Below are 26892 nucleotides of genomic sequence, written 5' to 3' on the forward strand. Positions count from 1 at the left end.
GGCCAGGGGGAAGGCAGTAGTTACAGCCCCTTCCCCTTCCCAAGCAGGATCGAGTGGTACAGCCCATGGAACGTTAACACCTAACCCGAACCCTAACCCTAACCTTTTGCTGTTGGTCCTCCAACAAAAGTAACCGTGGACCTGGTGTCACAATTTGAAAATTGCCCCCTATTAACGTAAATGATTGTTACTGTGGCTGAATAAATGACAGGATCGTACAGCAGAAAATATCTTACACTTCAATCTGATCCTTCTCCAGACCAAAGATGACCCCAACGCCATGTATGATGAAGAGAACATGGTTCAGGTAATGATCGACCTCTTCGTGGCTGGAACAGAGACCACCACCACCACCCTGCGCTGGGCCCTGCTTTACATGGTGACATATCCAGAGATCCAAGGTATAATATAGGAAATCGGAGGGCACAGGACATACACATGTGGAAGTGTATGGGGCCTATTTACCAAAATGCAATCTTGTGTATTAAAGCACATTTCCTGGCGTGTATCCAGATGGACTCAGAACAAATGGGATAGTATCCGCGTGCTAGCAGTTGGAGACGGATCTGACGTCAGCACGGGGGTGTATATATCCCCACAGGAAGCGTAGCTATTCAGTAATTTCCGTCTCCAAAGCAGTTTGGAGTGCCTGCACGCTAGTTGAGCGTGCTTTCCAAAACTACTTTAATTTTTCTCTTTTCTTATCGTTCTAGATTCTACTTTGTGTTTCCTGTCTATTCGACTTTAGAGCCCCGCGCTCCTGCAGTAGATACCCAAGGGTTCCTCCCCCAGTTGAGCTCCCGGGGTGATTGCCGTGCTCCCCCGGCGGTGGAAGTCCTCGGTCCTGCCGACGCGCGGCAGTGACACAGCCCCCGGGCGAGTTCGGGTGAGGCATACGAGGCCCTCGGTCCTGGCGTGGACGAGGTAGCGGGTGCATATCCTCAATTGCGGCGGTGAGGTGGTCCCTTCCCCCGCCTGTGTTCCAGCCGGGAAGCGCCGAAGCTGGTAAGGAGTACATCTCTTCCGACGGGTCTCCGAAGCGCAGAGGATCGGCGGCGTGGCACGCCGTGGAGGACGCCATTGTGGGGCCTTGCTCAGGTACTCCGCGCCCATAATAGGCGCGGCTTTCTTCCTCCTTGGGCGTATATGGCTTTGTTTCGGTGAATTGCTGAGCGCCTATTGAATGCCACTGAGCGTATATCGCTAGCCGCATATTGCTGAGAGCCTGTTGAATGCAATTTGAGCATATATTGCTGGCCGCTTATTGCTGAAAGCCTATTGAATGTAAATTGAGCATATATTGCTGACTGCTTATTACTGAATGCCTATTGAATGCAAATTGAACGTATATTGCTGACCGCTTATTACTGAAACCTTATTGAATGCCAATTGAGCGTATATTGCTGACCGCTTATTGCTGAAAGCCTATTGACTGCAAATTGAGCGTATATTGCTGCCCACTTATTGCTGAAAGCCTATTGAATGTAAATTGAGCGTATATTGCTGACCGCTTATTGCTGAAAGCCTATTGAATGTAAATTGAGCGTATATTGCTGACCGCTTCTTCCTGAAAGCCTATTGAATGCAAATTGAGCGTATATGACTAACCGCTTATTGCTGAAAGCCTATTGAATGCAAATTGAGCGTATATTGCTGACTGCTTCTTGCTGAAAGCCTATTGAAGGCCATTGAGTGTATATTGCTACCTGCATATTGCTGAGTGCCTATTGCATGCCATTGAGCTGGTTTCTTGGCCGCCTATTGCTGTGCACACGTTGAGCGCCGGTTGTATTAAGCACCTATTGCTGCCGCATATTGTTGCTGTGCGCCTGCTGTATTATGCGCCTATTGCTGCCGCATATTATTATTGAGCGCCTGTTGTATTAAGCGCCTATTGCTGCCGCATGTTATTACTGAGCGCCTGTTGTATTAAGCGCCAATTGCTGCCGCATATTATTATTGAGCGCCTGTTGTATTAAGCGCATATTGTTTAATGGATCAGAACACTGCAGAGTCTTCAGCGACGGCACCGCCTGCTTCAGGCATTGCAGCCCTTGGCCTCTGCTCTGCATGCCAACTTCGGGCCACGCGCAGTGATGAACCAGATTCTCTGTGTGCCCAATGTGAGGGGACCGTGCGACCCTCGGGCCAGGACCGGTCTCAGCCACGATTTGTGGACAGTTCCCCAGGGGCTACCCCGGAGTTAGGGGGCAGTCTCGACCAATCTGGAATCCCGGGGGAGCTTGTACCCCGGCGATTAGAGGCTGCTTCAATTTCCTGGGTGGATCTCTTTAAGGGGATTCATGCCTTCGTACAGATGCAAACGGCTTCCCGTCCAGGCCCTGCGGTTCCTGCTGTTCCTGTGGTCCCTGCAGTGGCTGCGCCTGTGGCGGCTGCTGCTCCTGCTGCTGCGGTGGCAGCTCCTGCGGATCCGGTTCCTGGACCCTCACAACCTTATCGCGAGCAGGACTTCCCACCGATGGACAGTCCGGATCAGTCCGACCAGGAGGTCTCACAGGACGAGTCCGAACTCCCGGACGAGGGGGACCTTCCTCCAGGGACTGAGCCATATAGAACCATGAGGCGGTTCTTCCCTAAAGAGGATCTCTCAGACCTGGTGTCTCAGTGTCTGGCAGAATTGGATATTACAGGTCCCAGCGCTTCGGTGCCCTCTGCGCAGAACCCCCTGCTGGAAGGTCTTCGTCCTACAGCCCGCCATTTTCCATTCTTACAAGAGGCGCAACAACTGATTGATTTAGAATGGGCGGCGCCAGCGGCTGCCTTCAAAGGGGGTCGGGCTCTGAAGAGCATGTACCCATTGGCACCGGCTATCCAGGACCTGCTGGCGTGCCCTCAGGTGGACGCCTTGATTAGCGCTGTAGTCAAGCGCACTACCATTCCAGTTGAAGGGGGGACGGCCCTCAGGGAGCCTCATGACCGGCGACTGGACGCCATTCTGAGACAGGCCTTTGAGGTGGCGGCTTTATCTTTGCGGATCGCCACCTGCTGCACGGTGGTGACGCGTGCCTGTTTGTCACAGGTTAGAAACAATGCTCCAGCGGCGGACATGGAATCCGCTTTTTCGTTCCTTACAGATGCGGCATCTGACCTGGTCCGGACAACAGCTAAAGGGATTTCATCCTCCGTAGCTGCCAGGAGGCAGCTCTGGATCCGACGATGGTCAGCTGATGCACCTTCTAAGACACGACCCACCAGATTGCCCTTCAAGAGCTCTTTTCTATTTGGCAGCGACCTTGATAAACTGGCCAGTGCATGGGGTGCCTCTCCAGTGCCCAGATTGCCGGAAGATCGGTTCAGAAGGGGCCAGCGCGCCTTTCCAAGGCCCTCCAGGGGCAGGAGTTCCCAGCGTTTCGTTCCTTACAGGGGTCGCTACCAGGCACCACGTCCTCCGGCCAGGAATCAGTCCTTTTGGACCAAGCAGCGCAAGAGGGGAGCAGGCCCGGGCTTGGGGCCCGGCCGCGCCTCCCAATGAGAATCCGCCGATTCGTCTGGGGGACGGAGCCATAGGGGGCAGGTTAATCCTCTTCTACCCCAGATGGGTCGAGATTACATCGGACCAGTGGGTCCTCGCCGTTATCCGGGAGGGATATTATCTAGACTTTCATCATCTCCCTCTGGACAAGTTTGTGGAATCTTCATGTCCCATACACAAGAAGGCAGCATTGGAAGCTACCCTGGCGAGGCTCCTGTCCTTAAAGGCCATCATCCCAGTACCTGCCTGGGAAGTGAATTCTGGACATTATTCCATTTATTTCATGGTACCCAAGAAAGGGGGTACCTTTCGGCCTGTCCTGGACCTCAAGTCAGTCAATCAATACTTACGGGTACCGAGGTTTCGCATGGAAACTCTACGCTCCGTCAAGGCCGCAGTACAGCCGGGAGAATTCCTCACAGCATTAGACCTGTCAGAGGCATACCTGCATATCCCGATCCATCCGGATCATCAGCGCTACCTACGCTTCAAGGTTCTCGGCCGCCACTTCCAGTTTCGGGCTCTGCCCTTCGGGTTGGCAACGTCACCACGGACATTCACCAAGGTGGTAGTAGTGGTAGCGGCGGCACTCAGGCGGGAAGGAATACTGGTCCATCCCTACCTAGACGACTGGCTGATCAGGGCGAAATCACGAAAGGAGAGCCTTCGGACTACCGACAGAGTGATAGCCCTTCTGGAAAGCTTGGGCTGGGTAATCAACCTCAGCAAGAGCTGCTTACAGCCTTCCCAGTCATTGGAATACCTGGGAGTACAGTTCGACACCCGGGCAGACACAGTCAGTCTCACAACCAAGAGAAAGTTGAAACTTCAGCAGCATATCCAGTATTTGATGAGAGCCAGTCGGCCCACAGCCTGGGATTATCTGCAGGTTCTTGGTCTCATGGCATCCACCCTGGAAGTGGTACCTTGGGCGAGGGCCCATATGAGACCTCTACAACACGCCCTGCTCTCTCGCTGGAGCCCCCGTCTACGGAACTACTCCACGCACCTACCTCTACCAGCCAGAGTGCGGACCCAGTTGCGGTGGTGGTTGCAGTCCAGCCACATGAGCAGGGGGTCGAAGATGTCCTCACCCACGTGGATCTTGCTCACCACAGATGCCAGCCTGAGCGGCTGGGGAGCACACTGCGAAGAACTCACCGCACAAGGGCGGTGGAACAGAGAAGAGTCAGCGTGGAACATCAACCATCTAGAGGCCCGGGCAGTCCGATTGGCATGCCTTCGATTTGCTCCCAGACTGAAGAACAGAGCAGTCAGAGTGATGTCCGACAACGCCACCATGGTGGCATACATCAACCGTCAGGGCGGAACCAGAAGCCGACAGGTATCTCGGGAGATCGCCCCTCTGATGACTTGGGCAGAGGTGAATCTTCAGGACATCTCCGCCGTCCACATTGCCGGGAAGGACAATATCACAGCAGACTTCCTCAGCAGAGAAAGCCTAAATCCGGGAGAGTGGCAGCTCTCACCCACGGCCTTCCAGATGATTGTGGATCATTGGGGGATTCCGGACATGGATTTACTGGCGGACAAGTCCAACGCTCAAGTATCCAGATACTTCAGCCGCAAGCGCGACCCGTTCTCGCACGGAATCGATGCCCTGGTTCAGCCATGGCCTCCAGGGACTCTACTGTACGCCTTTCCTCCGAGGCCTCTGCTAGGCGCTGTCATCCGCAAGATTCAGAGACACCGGGCCTAGTTCTTCTAGTGGCGCCAGACTGGCCAAGAAGACCCTGGTACGCGGACATGAGAAGACTACTGGCAGGGGAGCCTCTTCCCCTGCCTCCTCTCCGGGACCTTTTACATCAAGGTCCCATTCTTCACGAGGATCCGGCTCAATTCTCTCTTACGGTATGGCCCTTGAGAGGGCTAGATTAAAGAAGAGGGGTTACTCGGAGCCCGTGATTGATACCCTCCTCCGAGCTCGCAAGTTTTCCACATCCCTCACATACATCCGGATCTGGAGAGTATTTGAAGCATGGTGCGAAACTCACGGCACCAATCCACATGCAACCACAATCCCTATTGGGTTGGATTTCCTGCAGGATGGACTTCAGAAGGGTCTCTCCCTCAGCTCCATCAAGGTTCAGGTGGCTGCGCTGTCTTGCTATGGTCCCAGGAGGGATGGCAAGACCATCGCCAAGCACCCAGATGTTTCTCGCTTCCTGCAAGGAGTCAAGCATATTCGTCCGCCACTGAAGTGGCCTGTGCCTTTGTGGAACCTCAACCTTGTTTTGGATTTCCTCGTGGGATCCACCTTCAGACCCCTTCGGGGCCTGTCTCTTCGTTCTCTAACCTTGAAGATGGTGTTCTTGCTGGCTGTATGTTCAGCCCGCCGCATCTCAGAGCTACAAGCATTGTCCTGCCGTGATCCCTTTCTCAGAATCACTCCGGAGGCTATCCATCTTCGTACAGTTCCCTCCTTTCTACCTAAGGTGGTTTCACAGTTTCATCTTAATCAAACCATATCCTTGCCTACCACGGCGGGTCTGAAGAAATCTGAAGAAGGGCGTTTATTACGCCATCTCGACATTGGCAGATTGCTGCCCAGATATTTGGAACTTACACAAGACCTACGAAAGATGGACCATCTGTTCGTCCTGTACAGCGGGAAGAAGCAAGGTGAAGCGGCCTCACGGCCCACCATCGCCCGCTGGATTAAAGAAGTTGTCAGAGCAGCGTACGTAGAGGCTGGGAAGTCTCCGCCTCTACAAGTCAAGGCTCATTCTACCAGAGCACAAGCAGCATCTTGGGCAGAATCCAGGATGCTATCGCCTGCGGAAATCTGTAAAGCGGCGACGTGGTCCTCCCTCCATACCTTCTCCAGGTTCTACCGTCTGGATGTCCAGGCCAGGGAGGACTCAGCATTTGCGAGGGCGGTACTACATGGGCCTCAGGCAGCCTCCCGCCCAGGCTGGGAGTAAAGCTTTTGTACATCCCATTTGTTCTGAGTCCATCTGGCTACACGCCAGGAAATGTTGAGATTACTACCTGATAATCTCCTTTTCCTTAGTGTAGACAGATGGACTCAGCATCCCGCCCAGCTGCCTGCGTACATGGGTTTCACCGATTCAAGGTAAGCCATGTCATCTGTTTCCATAAGAGCGTACACTCTACCAGGTGTCCACGCCTTCCGGTTGGGAATGCTGGCGGTCTCCAGCTACTGTCAATCGGTCAGGGGAATCCTGTTTCACTTTTCACTGAGCATCAGTACACACATCTATAACAGCTTTTGCAAGGAAGATTACTGAATAGCTACGCTTCCTGTGGGGATATATACACCCCCGTGCTGACGTCAGATCCGTCTCCAACTGCTAGCATGCGGATACTATCCCATTTGTTCTGAGTCCATCTGTCTACACTAAGGAAAAGGAGATTATCAGGTAGTAATCTCAACATTATGAGTAAACAGGTCCCATTAATTTCAGTAGAGCCTACCAAGAATATGTTAGTACGTTAGTTCTAGCACGTTAGTACATTTCGATAAAGATGGATCCAAACCCGTAATTAATAACAGCAAAGCCTAAAGTTACAGGTGTGGCAGGAGAGGGGGATGGGAAAGTGTACAAGTCTCACCCAGCAACTCTGGTACTCAGTGTATCCTCATTGAATATGCATGAGCTATATTTTCATATGCATGGCTTTGAGCAATTTTTAATCAGTGAAGCCATTTATCAATACTATTAAATAAATAGGTAAGTATACAGCCATAATCACCTCCACCAAGGGGACTACCTGAGCACATAGAGAAACCGTAGCCCAGGCTATTCTGAATGAACAAGGCACGTACCCGACTCAACCTTGAAAATGCATTCAGTGATTACGTGCCACCGACAGACGTGGGTTAGATTTGAAGGTCTATCTAAGAGAATAGTCTGAAACCCCCCCCCCCCCCAGCAGGCAGAAAGGAGAGTGTCTGCAAAAAGAATAGATTATAGGTTCCTGATGAAATCAGTGCAAATGTTCGACTCGTAGTGCTTTTAAATCTCTCTAGATTCTAGATGACAATCTGCCAACTAAACATCTCTGCAAACATAATTTATATAATTGTCCTGTTGCTCCATAAACCCTGCCACCTCCTAGAAAAGAACCAAAAAGAAGACTGAATCCGGTTTTCCTGGCTAATAAATAAACAAGTATTCCCACAATCTCATGGCAAATCAAGGAGGAAATGGAGGAACCAGGAGAGCGCAGAACTGCTTCCTAGACCTGTCCTCTCCCTTGCTTTTCTCTCATCTGTAACACCAAATTTATCCCCACAGAGAAAGTGCAGAAGGAGCTGGATGCTGTCCTCGGATCCTCGCAGATAATCCACTATGAGGACCGGAAGAGGCTGCCGTACACCAACGCTGTCATTCATGAGATCCAGCGCTTTGGCAATATTGCTGGTTTTGGAATAGTCCGACAATGTGTGAAGGAGACAAATCTGCAGGGCTTTACTGTTAGTAAGGTAGGGAGCCTGCTCCACATCATCCTTTGCTCTTGAAGATATGTGTCATGTTTATGATTCCCTTATGATTTTTAATATATTTATAAATGATCTGGAAAGAGGTACAACGAGTGAGGTGATCAAATTTGCAGATGACACAAAATTATGCAGAGCAGTTAAATCTCAAGCAGATTGTGATATTTTGCAGGAGGACCTTGTGAGACTGGAAGATTGGGCATCCAAAAGGCAGATGAAATTTAATGTGGATATGTGCAAGGTGATGCATATAGGGAAAAATAACCCTTGCTGTAGTTACACGATGTTAGGTTCCATATTAGGTGCTACCACCCAGGGAAGAGATCGAGGTGTCATAGTGGATAATACATTGAAATCGTCGGCTCAGTGTCCTGCGGCAGTCAAAAAAGCAAACAATGTTAGGAATTATTAGAAAGGGAATGGTGAATAAAACAGAAAATGTCATAATGCCTCTGTATCGCTCCATGGTGAGACCGCACCTTGAACACCATGTGCAGTTCTGGTTGCTGCATCTCAAAAAAGATATAGTTACACTGAAGAAAATACAGAGAAGGGCGACCAAAATGATAAAGGGGATGGAACAGCTCCCCTGTGATGAAAGACTGAAGAGGTTAGGGCTGTTCAGCCTGGAGAAGAGACGGCTGAGGGGGGATATGATAGTGGTCTATAAAATCATGAACGGATTTGAACAGGTAAATGTAAATTGGTAATTTATTCTCTCAGACAATAAAATGACGAGAGGGCACTCCATGAAGTTAGCAAGTAAACAAATAGGAGAAAATTCTTTTTCACTCAACACACAATCAAGCTCTGGAATTCATTGCCAGAGGACGTGGTTAAGACAATTAGTGTAACTAGGTTTAAAAAAGGTTTGGATACATTCCTGGAGAAGTCCATAAACTGCTATTAATCAATAATGAATAGCCACTGCTTGTTGCCAGCATTAGTAGCATGGGATCAATTTAATATTTGGGTAATTGCCAGGTACTTGTGACCTGGATTGGCCACCCTTGGTCTGACCCAGTACGGCATGTCTTATGTTCTTATGTTCTTTTGTCTATGCCTCTAAATAAGACATATAGGAATTAGTATACAGAAAGAAGTTCCAGGTCAGAGTAATAGACAGATAGTGGGATAGCAATAGAGGGGGATCCACCAGAGGACATAGTAAAAGTGTAATGGGAGAAACAAAACCTTGTTAGAGTTCACAGTTCTACCACACTCACACAGAATCCCTCGTCTTTAGCACAGGAACTCCTTGGGACGTGGCTTCTAGATCTTCTGGTAACCTCTAGGGCTCCCTTGTACCTGAAATGCTTTAAACCAACTGTTTGAATCTCCTCTCCTTCCTTTCTGATAGCACTGGATGGGTAAATGCTCCTTTCTCCCCTCTGGGGACAGGGAAATACCTACAGCACCTGAATGTAATCTGCTTTGAAGTGTCTGAAAGGAAGAATGTAGATAGAAAAATAAATAAATAAAACACTCGTACATCAGTTGGACTTGTTGATAGAGTAGCCTAGTGGTTAGAGCAGCAGACTGGGAAGCCAGGGTTCAAGCCCTACTAATGTTTCTTGTCACCTTGGGCAAGTCACTTCATCCTTCATTGCCTAAAGGTACAAACTTAAGATTGTGAATGTAATCCGCTTGAAAGTTTTGAAAAGTGGAATCTAAATCAAATAAATAAATAAACTACTTGGAGAAGAGAACTGCAGTGGATTCCTAGAAGGCTTCTAGAGTAATGGTTCCCACACCTGACCTGGAGGACCACCAGCCAGTTGGGTTTTCAGGATATCCACAATGAATATGCATGAGATAAATTTGCATGCACTGCCTCCATAGCATGCATGTTTTATCTCATGTATATTCATTGTGTATATCCTGAAAACTCAACTGGGGGTTCCCCAGGACAGGTTTGGAAACCTCTGTTCTAGAGAATCCAATTAAAAAATAGTAGAATGGAGTTTTTGCACCTGGAAACAAATCCAGTGGGGGATGAGTTTTCTTTCTCTAAGAAGGTGAAAATTACTAACCCAAAAAAAGATAAAAATGGAAAGACATATCCTTTACCTTGGAACAAGGTTTGCCAAGGTCCACACAGCGAATGACTGTGATGCCCTCCTGTCAACAAGCAGGGAGAGAGGAAAGAAAATCAACTCCTTCCTCTCCAAACTCTGCCTCTCTTCCTTCAGCCGTCTCCAGATTTTCTAGTTGTCACTCTGAACGCTTAAGCTAAACCACTGTAGCACTTCCAATAGGTGAAGTTTTTAGCAGATGTCCTCTCTGAGAGACGTATTCTTCAGATAAGGATCCAACGGTTCCTTAAAAATGGGAAGAAACCTTGATAAATCACTCCCTAAGAGAATCATTTAGCATGAAGCTGACTCGCACAGTCCTATGTCCTCAGGCCTGCTAATCTCGCTCGTTGTCTTGGCTTGGTATTTAACAATTCTCTGGTACCTTTCTAAAGATGAGGATCCATCAGTAAGAATGGTCATAAGAGAGGAAATTGGACTCCCAATGACAAAATTCAACAGGGGATGAACAGGGTTACAGGCGGCAGCGGTTTACGATTTATTTATTTATTTAGGAGTTTTATATGCCTTCATTCCAAAATAAGGTTACAATGGTTTACAAAATCATCATTCAGGTACTGGGTCAGCAATCCCATTCTGTTTCAATGTTCATAATCTAGGTTAATATAACAGCAAATACATGTTCTAGGTCATATTTGTACATAATCTAATTCATCTCAGCAGTGTATGGGTATTCTGAGTCGATACATCAACATTAATTACAAGGTAATTTTAGTGTGCTTTGATGAAGAGTTATAAACTGTGGATTCCATTTCGCTATCCTACGTATTATACTCTGTATACATTTAACATCGCTCAATACATATTGCTCAACCTGTTAGCATAGTCTGGGGTTTTGACAATGATGTTATTGGCATATTGGAGTTTTATGTTAGTTCATAAGTATTTCTAAAAAGCCAAGTTTTCAGATCTCTTTTGAAACTCTTTCTATCTGTTATCTGGTGTAGAGACTCTGGAAGAGCGTGCCATAGTTTAGAGCCCACTATGTGTGTTTCATATTGTGGGCACCTTTAGAAGACCTTTGTTTTGCGTTCTTAGGGATCTCTGTGGGATGTATTGTTGAAGAGGCACTCCCATTAAACATGTGCTAATATTATTGATGATATTAAAAATTAGAGTTAAAACTTTGTAATGAATTCTGGATTGTACTAGGAGCCAGTACAGTGCTATCAGTCAAGGGGTGATGTGGTCAAATATCCTTGTTCATAGTAAAAGTCTAGCTGAGGCATTTTGTAATAGCTGTAGTGGTTTTAGAAGTCCTGATGGTAAGCCTAGTAAAAGGGAGTTGCTGTTATGGAGTCTCAATTTAGTGGACCCTTGGGCCGACCTGCAGGAGACTGGGAAAGATGGTCAAAGTCTCTAGTATACGGCAGGCTGGGAGGCAGATGATCAGGCAGGATGTAGAGATGCCCTTCACTCTGGAAGCTGGTACTCCCCTGGGAGGAGCCCGTAGGAGTCCAGCCGCTGGGACTTAGGCGGGTAGTGGATCAAGACCGGGAACTGGAACCAGACTAGGACAGTAGCAAGTACTGTAACGGGACTCGGGTTCTGGAACCAGACAGGAACTGAGGCAGGAGTCGGGTACTGGAACCAGGCAGGAACTGTAGCAAGACTCAGGTACTGGAACCAGGCAGGAACTGTAGCAGGGCTCGGGTACTGGAACCAGGCAGGAACTGTAGCAAGACTCGGGTACTGGAACCAGGCAGGAACTGTAGCAGGGCTCAGGTACTGGAACCAGGCAGGAACTGTAGCAGGCAAGCAGGAACCAAGCAGGTACTGTAGCTGGCAAGCAGGAACCAAGCAGGTACTGTAGCAAGCAAGCAAGAACCAAGTAGGTACTGTAGCAGGCAAGCAGGAACGGAGCGAGCAGCAAGGCAGGTCACTCCAGGGCACAACGCAACAGGGAACCAGGGGGTAAACCCGTTGCAAGGCAAAGACTTATCCGCGGCCGGCTTATCAAGGCCGCAGCGTCTAACGTCAGGAATTGGGCTGAGTCACCCTTGGCGGGAAACGGCCTAGAAAAGCATCCAAGTGGCGCGCGCACCTAGGAGCAGAGCGTCCATGGGAGGCTTCCCGGCGGTGCAGCCCCCGCGGGGACGCCATCAAACAAGCCGCAAACCAGCCCTCCAGAAGCAGGAACAGGTCCAGGAGCTCGGAGGTAAGGGTCTGGTCGCGGTGCTCGCGGCCAGAACCAAAGCAGTTGCAGTAATCTATGTTTGAGAATATTAATGTTTGTAATACTGTGCGGAAGTCTTGTATTGTCAGCAAAGGTTTAAGCTGGTGTAGTATTCTCAGCTTGGAGTATCCTGATTTGATTAGTCTGCTTATATACTTTTTCATTGAAAGGTTCTCATCAGTCTGTATTCCAAGGTCTTGTACTTGATCTGAGGGTGCAATGTTAAAATTTCCTAGGTCTAAGGTTGGTGGTTTGATTATCGTGGAATTTCTCCTTAACCATATAATTTTAGGGGTTTTTTGTGTTTCGAGTTAGCTTTAGCTGAGAGTTTTTGTTGTATTGCCTTCATAGTTCCATGTAAACCAGTCTGATATGAATCCCTTCATGAAGACCGTATAGAAATACGTTAAATAAATAAATGTAGGAGGACAGGGTTGAAACCATTTTTTCAAAAGATTTGTTGAATGGTATGTAGAATTGTATATCGTCTGCATATAGAAAAAAGTTGATTCCTAGTTCCGCTAGTAATGTTCATAGAGGTAGCATATATATATATATACCGTATTTCCACGCATATAACCCGCGGGTAATGTGCGTTTTTACCTACCCCGCATGCCCCCCGCGGGGTATAAACGTGGGCGGGTTATCCAGAAAAAATTTTACAGCAGCGGTTAACATCTCTCTCCCCCCGCCCCGGCGCTTCACGCCTGTCTCGCCCTCACAACCATGGCGGAGCTGTAGCTTCCGGTCGGTGACTGAGAGCCCGGCCGTGCGCTCCGAGAGCGGGCAGCGTCCGCCCTGCCGGGAAAAGCCGCTTAGCACGGAAGGAGCAATGGGGGTAAGGCTGGAGGGAAGCGCGGGTTCTGGCCCAGACCTGAGCGGCGCTTCATGCCTGTCTCGCCCTCACAACCATGGCGGAGCTGTAGCTTCCGGTCGGTGACTGAGAGCCCGGCCGTGCGCTCCGAGAGCGGGCAGCGTCCGCCCTGCCGGGAAAAGCCGCTTAGCACGGAAGGAGCAATGGGGGTAAGGCTGGAGGGAAGCGCGGGTTCTGGCCCAGACCTGAGCGGCGCTTTACGGCCTTCCCCTCCCCAGGCTTTAAGCTTGCAAGTCCTGCAAACCGCGCAAAGGTCCCCGGGGTTTAAGCGGCTCTTCCCGCCAGCCTGCTCTCACTGCTCCGTGTTCACGGTCTGATTGTGACAGAGGGGTTCGCATGGAACCAGAAATCGGTTAAATGAACGAATGAATGACCGAGGGATGCGATGCCCCTCGGACAAGCGCCCTGTCTGCCCGCGGGTTATATGAGGAGGCGGGGTATATTAAAACTTTTTTTCATAAATCTGGAAAACCTGCGGGTTATGTGTGTGGGCGGGTTATATACGTGGGCGGGTTATTGTCGTGGAAATACGGTATATGTAAACCGTTGTGATGGCATTACCGAATGACAGTATATAAAACTTAATAAATAAATAAATATGTTGAATAGTGTAGCCAAGAGTGCAGATCCCTGTATCAATTTTGAAGGTGTTGGATAAGTGATTGTCTACTTTGATTTGGAATGATCTGTCTGCTAGAATGGAAGAGAAGCAATCATTAACCTTTTCCTCTATTCCAATTGTTCTCAAATGAAGGCACAGCAGGGTGTGGTCTACAGGTGTCAAAAGCTGCTGTGAGATCAGTTAGTACCAGGATATAGGATTCATCATTGTCAAATCCCTGTAGTCCTGGGTCGGTTAAGGAAATGAGTAGGGTTTCTGTTGAGCAATCTGTTTTGAAACCGAATTGATTTGGGTAGAGAATATTATTGTCTTCTAAGTAGCTTTCTAATTGTGTCAGCACTGCTTTTTCTAGGACTTTAGCTATGAAAGGAAGGTTGGATATTGGTTGATAATTGTCCCAATCATCAATTCAGCCAGTTTTGTTTTTTAGAATAGGATTAATCATAGCTTGTTTTGCTCTATCTGGAACCAAACCTTCTGATAGCGAGTAGCTGATCATAGTTATGATGGTTGGAGTTATTATGTTGCATACTGTTTTCAGGGAACTTGCGGGGACTGGGCCCAGTGGGTGGATGGCAGGTTTAATTTTTGTAATCATTTGGTTAGTTTTGAGTTTTGATACTGTGTCAAATGTGTTCCATTCTGCTTGCCCATGTTTTTCTTCCTTTTCTTTTGTGGGTAAGGTAGTAGAGAATTGTGTTTTCAGTCTATTCCTGTTCCATGTAAGACTCACATGTTAAGTCACTCCAATGTTATATGTAAACCGAAATGATTAGCAACATTGTTGCTAGAATTTCGGTATATAAAAAATGTTAAATAAATAAATAAATAAATAAATATTGATTTTGTCTAGTAGTGATGTGGCATATTCATTGCAGGATTTCTTTGTAAAGTTGTGGGTATTCAAGATTGATGTTGATGAGTCCTTGATTAGGTTTTTGACTGTTTTGAGTTAAATATTACCCCATGGACAGGGGCAGATAGGCCTATTGGGGGGCCTGTCGCTCTAGTCACGTGACAGAGCCACGCTTGGCAGACCACGTGGTATCTCCTGGGCAGCGAATCCCCAGGCCGGTTGTCATTGGGAATCCACCCCTGCCCATGGATCTGTTTATTGTAATAGTCTTTATTTACTTTGTTGATTTGTTCATGGTATTTTGTTAATAGGGATTTGTATTTTTCTAGATTCCATGGATTTGCATTTTTGCCTTTCAGATTTTCTTAGACTTTGTTTACTGTATCTTAGTTCTTTGTTATGTTTCTTATGTTTGGAGATGTTGTGTTCTTTTTGGAACATTTTTTTCTGGATTGGGCATAAAGTATTTATTTATTTATTATTTTTATATACCCCAGAGGGCTTACAATCTAAGTTTGTACCTGAGGCAATGGAGGATAAAGTGACTTGCCCAAGGTTACAAGGAGTGACAGCAGGACTCGAACCCCGGTCTCCTGGTTCATAGCCCACTGCTCTAACCACTAGGCTATTATCCCAGCAGTCAAAAGCTGAGGTGGCATTATCAAATTTAAGATCAGTTATCTTATTTTTAATTGTCTCTTCAAGTATTTTTGGTTCTATCTTTTTTCTGTATGTGAATAGTTGGTTGATATGTGATACTGTTTTCTGTGGGTTGAGGAAGGATATTTCTGCTTTTATTAGTTGGTGGTCAGACCAGGGTAATAAGAAGCGGTGTGATGAATTGATTGTGCAGTTATTGTGATTGGTGAATATTAGGTCAAGGATATGACCTGCTTTATGAGTTAGCATGGTTATAAATTGTGACCAGCCCATTGCTTCCATAGATGTAGGAAAAAACATGAGAGATGGAATAATAGCAGGAGCATGCCTTGATAAGTAGAAAGAAATGTTCTCCAACTCTTTCTATCAACAAAAAGTAAGCTGCCCACTGGACAAGCAGAGGGAGACAGAAGACAGTAACAACCATGCAACATTTTCTTCTTTGCAGGGCACCATCATTTTGCCAAATATATCCTCTGCCCTGTATGATCCTGAGCATTGGGAGACCCCTCGCCAGTTCAACCCCAGCCATTTCCTGGATAAGGAAGGGAACTTTGTGACCAAGGATGCGTTCATACCTTTCTCTGCAGGTAACATTATTCTCACCTCAGGTATTGCAGATATGTTTGTAAGGGCAGGAAGTTGCTTGATGATGAAAGAGAAGTGGGGAGAAGGATCAAACCTTCTCATAAATGGTCAAACAATGGGCAAAATATGATAGCTTGCATTTTTTTAAACAAATCTGGTCTGTAAATTCTGAGATTTTAGCAGTAACATTTTAAGGATGGGGTCTTTCAGGAAAAGGTAAAGATAAAACCATTGAAGTATTGCAGCAGATTGGATAAGCCTGTGGTCGGTGTCAATCATTATAGTCTATGTTTCTATTTTCCTTTCTCAACATCTACAGATTTTGGGAAAGCTAGACAAGGGTCTAAACCTCATTCCCCTCTTCTTCCCACAGGGCACAGAGTGTGTTTTGGGGAACAGTTGGCACGGACGGAGCTCTTCATTTTCTTCTGTAGCCTTCTCCAGGCGTTCACTTTCCAGCTGCCCGATGGAGTGAAGAAAATCAGTTTGGACTATATCTTTGGGGCTACACTTAAGCCATATCCATATAAGATTTGTGCTGTTCCACGCTAGACCACAGTGCAACAGATGCCATCAGCATTTCTATTGCATATGAGCCCACATCACTCATCATGTTTTCTCTTCCCTTCTACATTACTGGGTAAAATGGTCTTCATACAGTGTTCACAAAAGTCTTAACTTTGCATCCTTTTTTTTTTTAAAGGGAAGATATTATAACATAATAATGACGGAAGAAAAAGACCAAAATGGTCTGTCCAGTCTGCCCAGCAAGCTTCTTATGGTAGTATCTGCCTTGCTGTGCAGGTTACCCACCTGTTCCTCTTTACTGAGTGTTGAGCCTTCTTGAAATTTTAGACAGCGTTGCCATGAAGAAATATTTCCTGAAGTTGGTTCTGCATCATCCCCCTGAAGTCCCATTTCATGCCCCTAGTTCTACTGATTTTTTTTCCAACGGAAAAGGTTCAAAGTTTGTGTATCATTAAACCCTTTCAGGTATCTGAAGGTCAGTCTCATATCATCCCTGCACCTCCTCTCTTCCAGGGTGTACATATTCACATCCTTCAGCCTCTCCATATAAGTCTTCCGATACTGACCCCATACCATTTTGGTCGGCCTTCTCTGGACTGCCTCCATCCTGTCGCTATCCTTTTTGAGATAAGGGCTCCAGAACTGAACACAGTACTCAAGGTACAAGGGCATTATCACCTCTTTTTTCTCACTGATTATTCCTCTCTCTAAGCAGCTCAGCATTCGTCTGGCTTTAGTTATCGCCTTGTCACATTGCTTCGCCATCTTCAGATCGCCAGACACCATCATCCAAAGATCTCGCTCTTGGTCTGTGCACATCAGTCTTGTGACTTGTAACACACAACAACTTCAGTGAGATGCGTTACAAGCTGGACAACTGTAACACTGTAACTCCCATTCCATGACTGAATCCAACTGGCCAACGGTTTTGTTTAAGTATGTTTTGGGTTTTTTTATTTACATCATTTTGCCATTTTATTCAGAAAAGTACAGTGGAATTGTCTTGCAAAGAGACATTGTCTTTGTTGTCTAACACAGTTCAGTACAACAATGTGGAGAATACAAATTCATGGATTACTAAATGTAAAAATATGATCTGAGATAAAAAGAAAGGTGGTCAACAGAAAATGACTTGTTAAAATGTCAGAACCTGTCTCAGTTTTGTGACTGCTAAGGTTAAAGGAGTGATCTGGCGAATTCAATAAAGATTTAAAAGGAAGGGTGAAGCCCAATCCCGTTACAGTTATGAAAATGAAAAAGCCAGGCTGTATATTGTAGGTTGTATTGTACAGAGTTGATGTTTAGGAGGGTGGGATGGGGATAAAATTGAAAAATGTAAATGCCTGTAAATGTTGATGATCAGTGTGTCTTATGTTGTTAAGATGTGAAATAAATTCTGACACTGATGCAATAAATATTTAAGCATAAATATTTTTTTCTGGAAATATTCTATAGTTTACTTTGTTTTCCATGTATTAATACTGTGCATGACAGAAAAGATTTTGTGTTGTGTAGTGTGAAGGAGAGGTGTGATTGGATTGCTACCTAGTGCTATAAGTTATCAATATAGGAGTGTCATGCATGATAATGTAGATGTGATTCAGCATAGTACTATATGTGTCTGTATAATCCTGTGGATACATTGTGCTATGAATGAATCATGCTGATGACACTTTGAAAAGAAAAAATGCATGTGGATACAAGTGTAAGGTGTGATAGAATAAGCCTATGAAAGTTATGAAAGAAAGAAAATGTAGGTTTAGATAAGAATAAAAGATATGGTGAGTATTTTGTAGATAAGATTCTAGACCAGAGGTGCTCAAACCTGTCCTCCGGCCCTGCCTTAGCCAGTCGGGTTTTCAGGATATCTCTAATGAATATGTATGAGAGATATTTGCATGCACTGCTTGTAATGTATGCAACTACATTTCTTTGCTTATTTTATTTTTGCTTACATTTTATACTGCTCCATCTAACCCAAGATCAGGGGATGGTACCAGAATAGATAAAATAGATAAATTAAAACATGCACAATATGATGCTCAGATTATAATACAAACATACAAAACACCTAACAAGAGAAAAATAACTCAGCCAGCAGGCGATGTCATAAAAATACCACATATAAATATAATTAAACACAGATTGTAAAACCAAGCTTTGCAATGCTTCCTAAAAAACTAAAAATTCTGATATTCATTTAATTTCTTTGGGCAGAGGCTTCCAAAGAGTAGGCCCAATAACAGAAAAAGCCTAAAGCCAAAACATGAGGGGGAGTTTTGTTTCTGGCACGTTGTCACAGCTGGGAATATGCAAAGTTCCTGCCCGTGGCACCTGTGGAGAAATACCGCTGAATTTACTAACTGCAGTACTCAGTAAATCCTTTAGCAAATAAGCAAGTTAAATATTAGGCTGCTCACCCCGTAAATATGTTGCTAGCAGAAATGTTTGTCATAGGTTTGACAGTTGCTTGGGGGTAACCTGCATGGGAGCGGCAGTTACTACCAGAAGAAACTTGCTAGGCAGACTGGACGGACCATTTGCTCTTTTCCTGCCATCATTACTGTGTTACTATGTTAAATGGACCGCTCTACAATAAATGCTGGAAGGCGCACCAGTCTTTATAAACTCTGGGCAGAGCACTGCAACTCTCTGTGTTTCCTGGAAATGAGTAGAAAGTTGGCTCTTACGAAGAGACACTCAGCCTACTGAATAATTTCTAACAAGAGCTCCAATGGGCTGAGCAAAAGTCAAAATGGGGATTTTCCTAGCTTGTTGACAGATGGACTCAGGACTAGTGGGTTTATGCTCCCCTGCCAGCAGATGGAGATGGAGCAAGCTAACGTCACAGTATATATAACCCTGCCAATATTCTCTGTCTCCAGCAGATGGTGGACGTGCATCTCCCTATGGGGATTGCTTTGAGTTTTTGAAAGGAGAAATTTGAAATTCTAAATTCAGGAAAAGAAAGTCCTGCTCTCCTGTGATGATACCTAAATATCTCTCTCCCAGTTGAGAATTCCTGAGGCGATTTCCATGGGCCCTCAGAGGTGTACCTGAATCAGATACAGCTAGAGGGGCTTCAGGACTTCCTCCGGTCTCTGTTCTTGGCGTGCCATGCCGATGTTCGTTCCCACTCCCGTTGGGGTTGGGGAACTGGGCAGCCTGGCAGGTTGAGTGGCCCCCGGTAGCTAGGCCTGGCACTTAGGCTTTTTTCTTGCACCCCACGTGGTAGGCCGTGGCGGCCATTTTCACGCGCTCTTGTGCTAGTTCTGCTGCCCTTTATAGGCATAGCAAAAATCCTACCTTACAGTCCAGCGTCTTCCTGAACACCCAGCCCTGTATCCTGGTCCCGTGTTGTGTTAGAGATCCGGATGGGAGTCTCCTTGATCTTACTTCTCTCCTTGCAGTTGTTCTGCACTGGTGAATCTTCGGATGGAAAAGTCTTAGGGTGGGAACCAGCTGACCCAGCCAGGCTCCCAGTGAGGAGGGGGGTGGCCAAAAAAATCTCCCCCCCCCCCCAACAAAAAAGAAATACTTTCTTGTACAATAACCTTTCTAGACTGGGCTTCTGCTGTCAAAGGTGCTTGCTGCATTCATGGGGTTGGAGGGGCATGGGCTCACTGGCCTTCAGCTCCTGCACTCTGAATCCAGCCAGCGAGAATGATCTTCCTCAAAGGAACAGAGTGAAATGCAGTCCTTTCTGTGGTGTAGAGTTCTTCCAGCCTTCACGCACCTCACACAGCCAAGCCCGTCACAGGTGCTTGCCTCATTCAGGGAGTGAATGGGCTTACTGGTCTTTCGTCAAGGAGTGCAAGTTCCAAAAGATTCAGGCCAGAAAGATATCCTTCCTGCAACTAAAATAACTGGGATCCACTGGCAGGTTGTGCACAGTGAATCCCCTCCAAAAAGGGACTCCGTTGAGGCAGGGAGGTCTTACTGTGGAGGAAAAAAAAAAAAAAGCTGCATCTTGTCTCTCTGGTGTCTGCTCTGCACCGATTCTAGCCTCACTTACTGTCACAAAATGGCTGGTTATAAAGGGCCTGAGAAACAGGTCTGGGGGGGGCGGAGGGTCCGGTCACATCCTTCCCTCCCCATGTCAAAACCTTGTGCTGAGAGGAAGGACACTGACTCACTCACAATTTTTTCCATGAGCACAAATACACACATAAGAGGGTGTAATATTACATCTTGCCACCAGGCGGTGTGTGTGTGCTATCCCTGTGGAGGCTATGGCCAGCATAGCCCAAGGATATGAGGGTCATACTTAAACCCAAGAAACAAATAGAAATACACATCACTGCAAATATGCAATACAAGGATCCATTTTTCCATAAATTGATTGAAAAAAATTGTAAACAATTTTGGCAGGGAGGTGGGTATCGTGTCATGATCTTTGCTATTTTGTCGTGAAAAAATTGAGCGAGTTCATTACTTTTGTTTTTAGTATCTAATTCAGGTATGGACTGGGGGGTCAATTTTGGTCATCTTCTGGACATAACTAAAGAGAGCGTTGGAACTGAATTGTAAATCGTGGATTTTTTTTTTGCATGGAAATCTCTTTTTGTTTTAAGGGTTTGTTTATGATAGTTATTCAGGACAGATTTATAGATGGCTAGATGTGTGGGTGAATGGTCTTTATGCCAGATTTTCTCTAATTTTCTAAGGGTACGTTTGATAATTTTTAATTCAGAGGTGTACCAGGGTTTTCTGGAGGTGTTAGAAGGGTTGATTTTTTTTGGAGAGTAATGGAGAAATTTGGTTGGCGATATTATTGGTAATAGAGTTCCATGATGTGATGGCGGTATTGGTATCAGACAGGTCTAGTTTGTGTAGGTCGTTGCTGAGTGCGGCAGTGAGGTCATCTTTAGAGCATGGTTTACGAAAGTGGATGGTGTTACAGGCAACGTGCTTTCGTGGGGTTGTATATTGTAGAGAGAGGGTTGTTTGTACAAGGTGGTGATCAGACCAGGGTATGGGTGTGTAGCTGGGAGTATCTGAAGAGATGGCATTGTTAATGAATATAAGGTCTATAGTGTGACCAGCTTTATGTGTAGGGTTTGTTAGGATTTGATTGAGGTCCATTGCTTTGAGGGAAGATAGGAAAGTTTCGCAGGAGTGGAGAGCGGAATGGCATCTACATGGATGCTGAAATCTCCCAAAATGATGGCGGGAGTGTTGATGTGAATGTTTTTTGCAATGAATTCAATGATGGGGGAGGGTTTTTTTTCAAGGAGACTAGGGGGTATATAGGCTAGGCAAACTTGGAGCTGTGGGGATTTAAAGAGCCCTATTTCAAATTTATGGGCGGAGGAGAATGTCAGGTGTTAACCCACCATTGGACGCGCGTTTTCGACATGCTAGCAACATACAAATGCATGTTGATGGCCCTATTAGGTATTCCTGTGCACCGGGCTGCACCGGGCTTGGCTGCACCAGGAAAGTGCACAGAAAAGCAGTAAAAACTGCTTTTTTGTGCACCCTCTGACTTAATATCATGGTGATAATAAGTCGGGGGTCCCAAAAGTTTCCAAAAGTTAAAAAAAATAAATAAATTTGAAGTTGGCCCGCGGCTGTCGGGTCGAAAACCGGACTCTCAATTTTGCTGGCGTCTGGTTTCCGAGCCCGTGGCTGTCAGCGGGCTCAAGAACAGACGCCAGCAAAATTGAGCGTCAGCTGTCAAACCCGCTGACGGCCACCGCTCCTGTCCAAAAGGAGGCGCTAGGGATGCGCTAGTGTCCCTAGCGCCTCCTTTTGCCTGTTTTTACTGCCGGGCCTCATTTGAATAGAGAATCGCGCGCACAGGAGAGCGGGCATTTGCCCGCTCTCTCGCGCACTTTACTGTATTGGCCCGTGTGTGCAGGGTAAGTTTTAGTTCTTTTTTTGCTGCAAGAAGAAGTCCCCCGCCCTTTTTTTGGGGGGGCTGGGGGATAGAGAAAATATCATAGGTGTGAATGGGAAGCTGGTTGAGTAGCACTGCATCAGTGTTCTTAAGCCAAGTCTCCGTGATAGCACATGTATCAGGGTTTTCATCTTGGAGTAAGTCATAGAGTATGGTGGATTTTTTTGTTATAGATTGTGCAATGAAGAGCTTGAGGGTGGGGGCTGTAATGCCAATAAATTGAGTAATCAATTGTAATGTATCCTGTTGCTATCCTTCTTGTTTAAATGTAAACCGATGTGATGTTTTTCACTAAATGAATGTCGGTGTAGAAAAATCCACAAATAAACAAACAAATAAATAATTGGGATGAAAGCCAGCACTGCCACTGCTGGCGACCAGGAGGTGCTGCCACCACCAATAGTGTTGGAGTGGATTCTCTCACCATCCGTGGAACTGCAAGAAACATTTAGTACGATAATACATATCATATGCCTCCCTTCGGTCCCATTTCTGCCAGTAAGAGCCATAAAAGGTCTTCCTAATCTCGTTAGGTGTTCCCAAAGGGGAATACTGAATACCTCCAAATACTTCATTAGACCCAGGACCATACTCTCCTTCTCCTTTCCATCACATAAGGTGAGACAGAAGATCCACATTACTACTAAATAGGACACAAAGATTTATTATATCTGCAGAGTAGCATCCTGTAAAAACAAAAGTTAGTATGAAGGGTGTTGAATCTTATTAAGAGAATCCACCTGTAAATGAAATAATAATTAATCATGAAAATGGCAATAAATAAATCAAAATGCCACGTTTTTATAACTTTTCTAAAAGTTTATAGGGTTTATAAGTTCATAGGGCAAGGAAACACTCAACGAGTGGAACAACATAACATGGAGTAATATTATTATTCTGAGATATGTAGGCACATAGTCATCTTTCATTTTATTAATTAGCAGGCTCTAAACATTTTAAAAATCTCTCAGAGGTACCCCCTCACCCTGAAGGTATCTGGAACTTCACCCTCCCCTGGATGGCCAGCAAACAGTTCTGATTTTCACCCTCCCATGGAGGGCTGGCTAACAGTTCTTTAACTTCTTTCTTTAACTCTGGCAACAAGCCAAACACAAGAACAAATCTGGAACAAAGCACAGACACACAACATACAAGAGAAATGTCCCTTCAGAGGTGTCTGTACAGTCTTTTGAAGTCAGCCCCACCTCAAAGGGTAATCAGCTCCTCTACTGGAGGATCCTCAGGCTTTTGGCAGTCTCCAGGGCTCGTAGTGGTTGGGCTTGGGCTTCCTTAAAGTGACTCCATTTGGCAAGATACAGTTCACTGAATACGAGAGCTGATTCCCACCCCTGTCAAGATAAACCACTGCAAGCTTGTAAATGTTCCCGCCCCATTGCAGTGCAGCAACCTTGCGATCTAGAGTCTGGTGATAATCTGGGTGCTTCCTACGGTATCCCGGGATAACAGAATCTTTCACAATGGTGTGGTCAGCATATTCCACCAACCAGGCATCCCGGTTCTCCTCAATGAAGTTCATCACATGGACGGGCACAAAAGGATACTTTAGTCTGAACATGGCCTGCCCACGATGTTCTTGCATCGCTGGCCGTGAGAAAAGTTGGGTCTCTCTTCCAAAAGGCTGGGAACAGCCCAGGATTGATCCCGGACCTCCAATGGCAATGGTTGGTCTAAAAGATCCTCTCCACTGAAAACTTCAGAGACTCCTGATGGTACGGTTACCTCTGAAGGCATAGGCCTTCTCCCACTAGAGTAAGGCGAACTACCTGGCAGTGCAGAATCTCCCCCAGACAAGATCCCAGGGCTGGGTGGAAATACTGACACCTCCATTGCCATCTAGCAATATTCTATGAAAGTCCGATGAGCCCTCACCATTAAGCTGACGGTCAGCTAACCATTCCATAGAGCTGTTCAGCCTGCTCTGCATTAATTGCGATGCTCCAATCCCTCCTGCTTGAGAAATGGTAATTTGTAGAAGGCCGCGATCAGCCCGATAACCCAGAATTCACTGATAGATGATCCACAGATGGTGATCTGCCCCGACCTGTACAGGGAGCTGGTGTGGCAGTGAGCCACCCAGGGAATATCTCTAAATGCACAATCAATTCTTTATAGGTAGAAATCCCTTGTGTGATGGGGAAGACTATAGTGATAGGAGTATACTACCATCCACCTGGTCAAGATGGTGAGACATACAGTGAAATGCTAAAAGAAATAGGGAAGCTAACCAAATTGGTAGTGCGGTAATAATGAGAGATTTCAGTTACCCCAATATTGACTGGGTAAATGTATCATCGGGACACGGTAGAGAGATAAAGTTCCTGGATGGAATAAATTACAGTTTTATGGAGCAATTGGTTCAGGAACCGATGAGAGAGGGAGCAATTTTAGATCTAATTATCAGTGGAGCACAGGATTTGGTGAGAGACGTAACGGTGGTGGGGCCGCTTGGCAATAGTGATCATAATATGATCAAATTTGAATTCATGACTGGAAGGGGGACAGTAAGCAAATCCACGGCTCTCATGCTAAACTTTCAAAAGGGAAACTTTGATAAAACGAGAAAAATAGAAAAAAACTGAAAGGAGCAGCTACAAAGGTAAAAAGTGTGCAAGAGGCGTGCTCAATGTTAAAAAATACCATCCTAGAAGCACAGTCCAGGTGTATTCCACACATTAAAAAAGGTGGAAGGAAGGTAAAACGATTACCGGCATGGTTAAAAGGGGAGGTGAAAGAAGATATTTTAGCCAAAATATCTTCATTCAAAAGTTGGAAGAAGGATCCAACAGAAGAAAATAGGATAATGCATAAGCATTGGCAAGTTAAATGTAAGACATTGATAAGACAGGCTAAGAGAAAATTTGAAAACAATTGGCTGTAGAGGCAAAAACTCACAGTAAAAACTTTTTTAAATACAGTATATCCAAAGCAGAAAGCCTGTGAGGGAGTCAGTTGGACCGTTAGATGGTCGAGGGGTTAAAGGGTCACTTAGAGAAGATAAGGCCAACATGGAAAGATTAAATTATTTCTTTGCTTCGGTGTTTACTGAAGAGAATGTTGGGGAGATACCCGTACCGGAGAAGGTTTTCATGGGTAATGATTCAGATGGACTGAACCAAATCACAGTGAACCTAGAAGATGTGGTAGGCCTGATTGACAAACTGAAGAGTAGTAAATCACCTGGACCGGATGGTATACACCCCAGGGTTCTGAAGGAACTAAAAAATGAAATTTCAGACCTATTAGTAAAAATTTGTAACATCATTAAAATCATCCATTGTACCTGAAGACTGGAGGGTGGCTAATGTAACCCCAATATTTAAAAAGGGCTCCAGGTGCGATCCGGGAAACTACAGACCAGTTAGCCTGACTTTAGTGCCAAGAAAAATAGTGGAACGTGTTCTAAATATCAAAATCACAGAAGATATAGAAAGACATGGTTTAATGGAACAAAGTTAGCATGGCTTTACCCAAGGCAAGTCTTGCCTATCTAATCTGCTTCACTTTTTTGAAGGATTTAATAATGTTACGTGTGTCGCCTGTGGCAGACCTGCAGCGCTGCCCTCTCACCTTCTTACACGGACTCCAGCTCCTGGTTCCTCTTCACTGGCGGCAGTGGGCCTCCAGCTCCGACCTCGGGTCACCTCCGGTGCCTCCGGCTCTGCCATTGTCCCCAGTGTTGCCAGCCAAGATGCCCTTGCTAATCGGGCCTCTCCGCATGGCCTGCGGAGAGACGCCACCATCGGCGCTGCGGCCCTCCCTAGGCGCGCGCGCACACATCGCTAATCCTTTTAAAGGGCCCACAGTGGGAACCTGGCTGCGGCCCTGGATGTTGACATCAGACTCCTCTGTGTATTTAAGCTCAGGCCTCGCTCCATAGCATTGCCTTTGCAACAGGTCTCTGAGTACTCGTTGCTGACAGAGAATCCTCTCTACTTCGTGTTCCTGACTCCCATGGTTCCCAGTTCCTGTCTTCCTCGTTCGTGCCCTGTCTATGTGTTAGACTGACTCTCTGGATTTCGACTCTGCTATGCCTGACTACTCGTCAGTCTATCTCCTGCCCCGGACCTCTGCTATGCCCAACTACTCTTCAGCTTATCTCCAGCCCCTGACCTCTGCTACGCTTGAGTACTCCTGCCTTCTCCATTCCCTGACCATTGCCTTGATTGACTATGCCTGCTTCCTCCATGCCCCGGCACCCAAGGGCTCAACCTGCGGGGAATGAGGGTTGGTATTGGTTAAGCTCCAGTTGGCCTCTGTCTCCTAGTCTGCTCCACCTCTCAATGGTGGGGACCCGTAGGGCTTGCCCTACGGGTAGCATCAACCCCACCTCGGGCCAAGGGTCCACCACCAGCGCAACAGGGGGATTCTGTAGGAGATCGTCCGCTCACTCCAAGAGCGGGCAGGCCCATGCCAGGGTCTTGCCTTCCAAGTGTGAGAGAATGAAGGTCACCTTAGAGGCAGCAAGGAGAAATGCATATAGCATTGATTGATGAAGCCTCGACACAGTTTCAGGTCACCGCAGTAGCATTGAGGCGCCAGGAGGGTTACGGAGGGCCGCAGGGAGGCCGCCTGAGGAGTTGGGCTAGCACC

At 46.3% G+C, this 26892-nt stretch overlaps 1 protein-coding gene across 1 annotated transcript in view; it reads left to right on the forward strand.

Moving 5' to 3' along the window:
- The window catches only part of LOC115099602 (cytochrome P450 2J5-like), a 35405-nt gene extending 18876 nt beyond the window's left edge, over window positions 1–16529 (forward strand). Inside the window, exons 6-9 of the mRNA XM_029617335.1 lie at window positions 260–401; window positions 7777–7964; window positions 15712–15853; window positions 16225–16529. Of these exons, the coding sequence (XP_029473195.1) occupies window positions 260–401; window positions 7777–7964; window positions 15712–15853; window positions 16225–16403 (651 nt within the window). The 3' untranslated portion in view covers window positions 16404–16529. The remainder of the gene's footprint in view (window positions 1–259; window positions 402–7776; window positions 7965–15711; window positions 15854–16224) is intronic.
- The last annotated feature ends 10363 nt before the right edge of the window (window positions 16530–26892 follow it).

This window comes from Rhinatrema bivittatum, chromosome 9 (assembly GCF_901001135.1).
Source record: "Rhinatrema bivittatum chromosome 9, aRhiBiv1.1, whole genome shotgun sequence".
Taxonomy (NCBI): Eukaryota; Metazoa; Chordata; class Amphibia; order Gymnophiona; family Rhinatrematidae; genus Rhinatrema; species Rhinatrema bivittatum.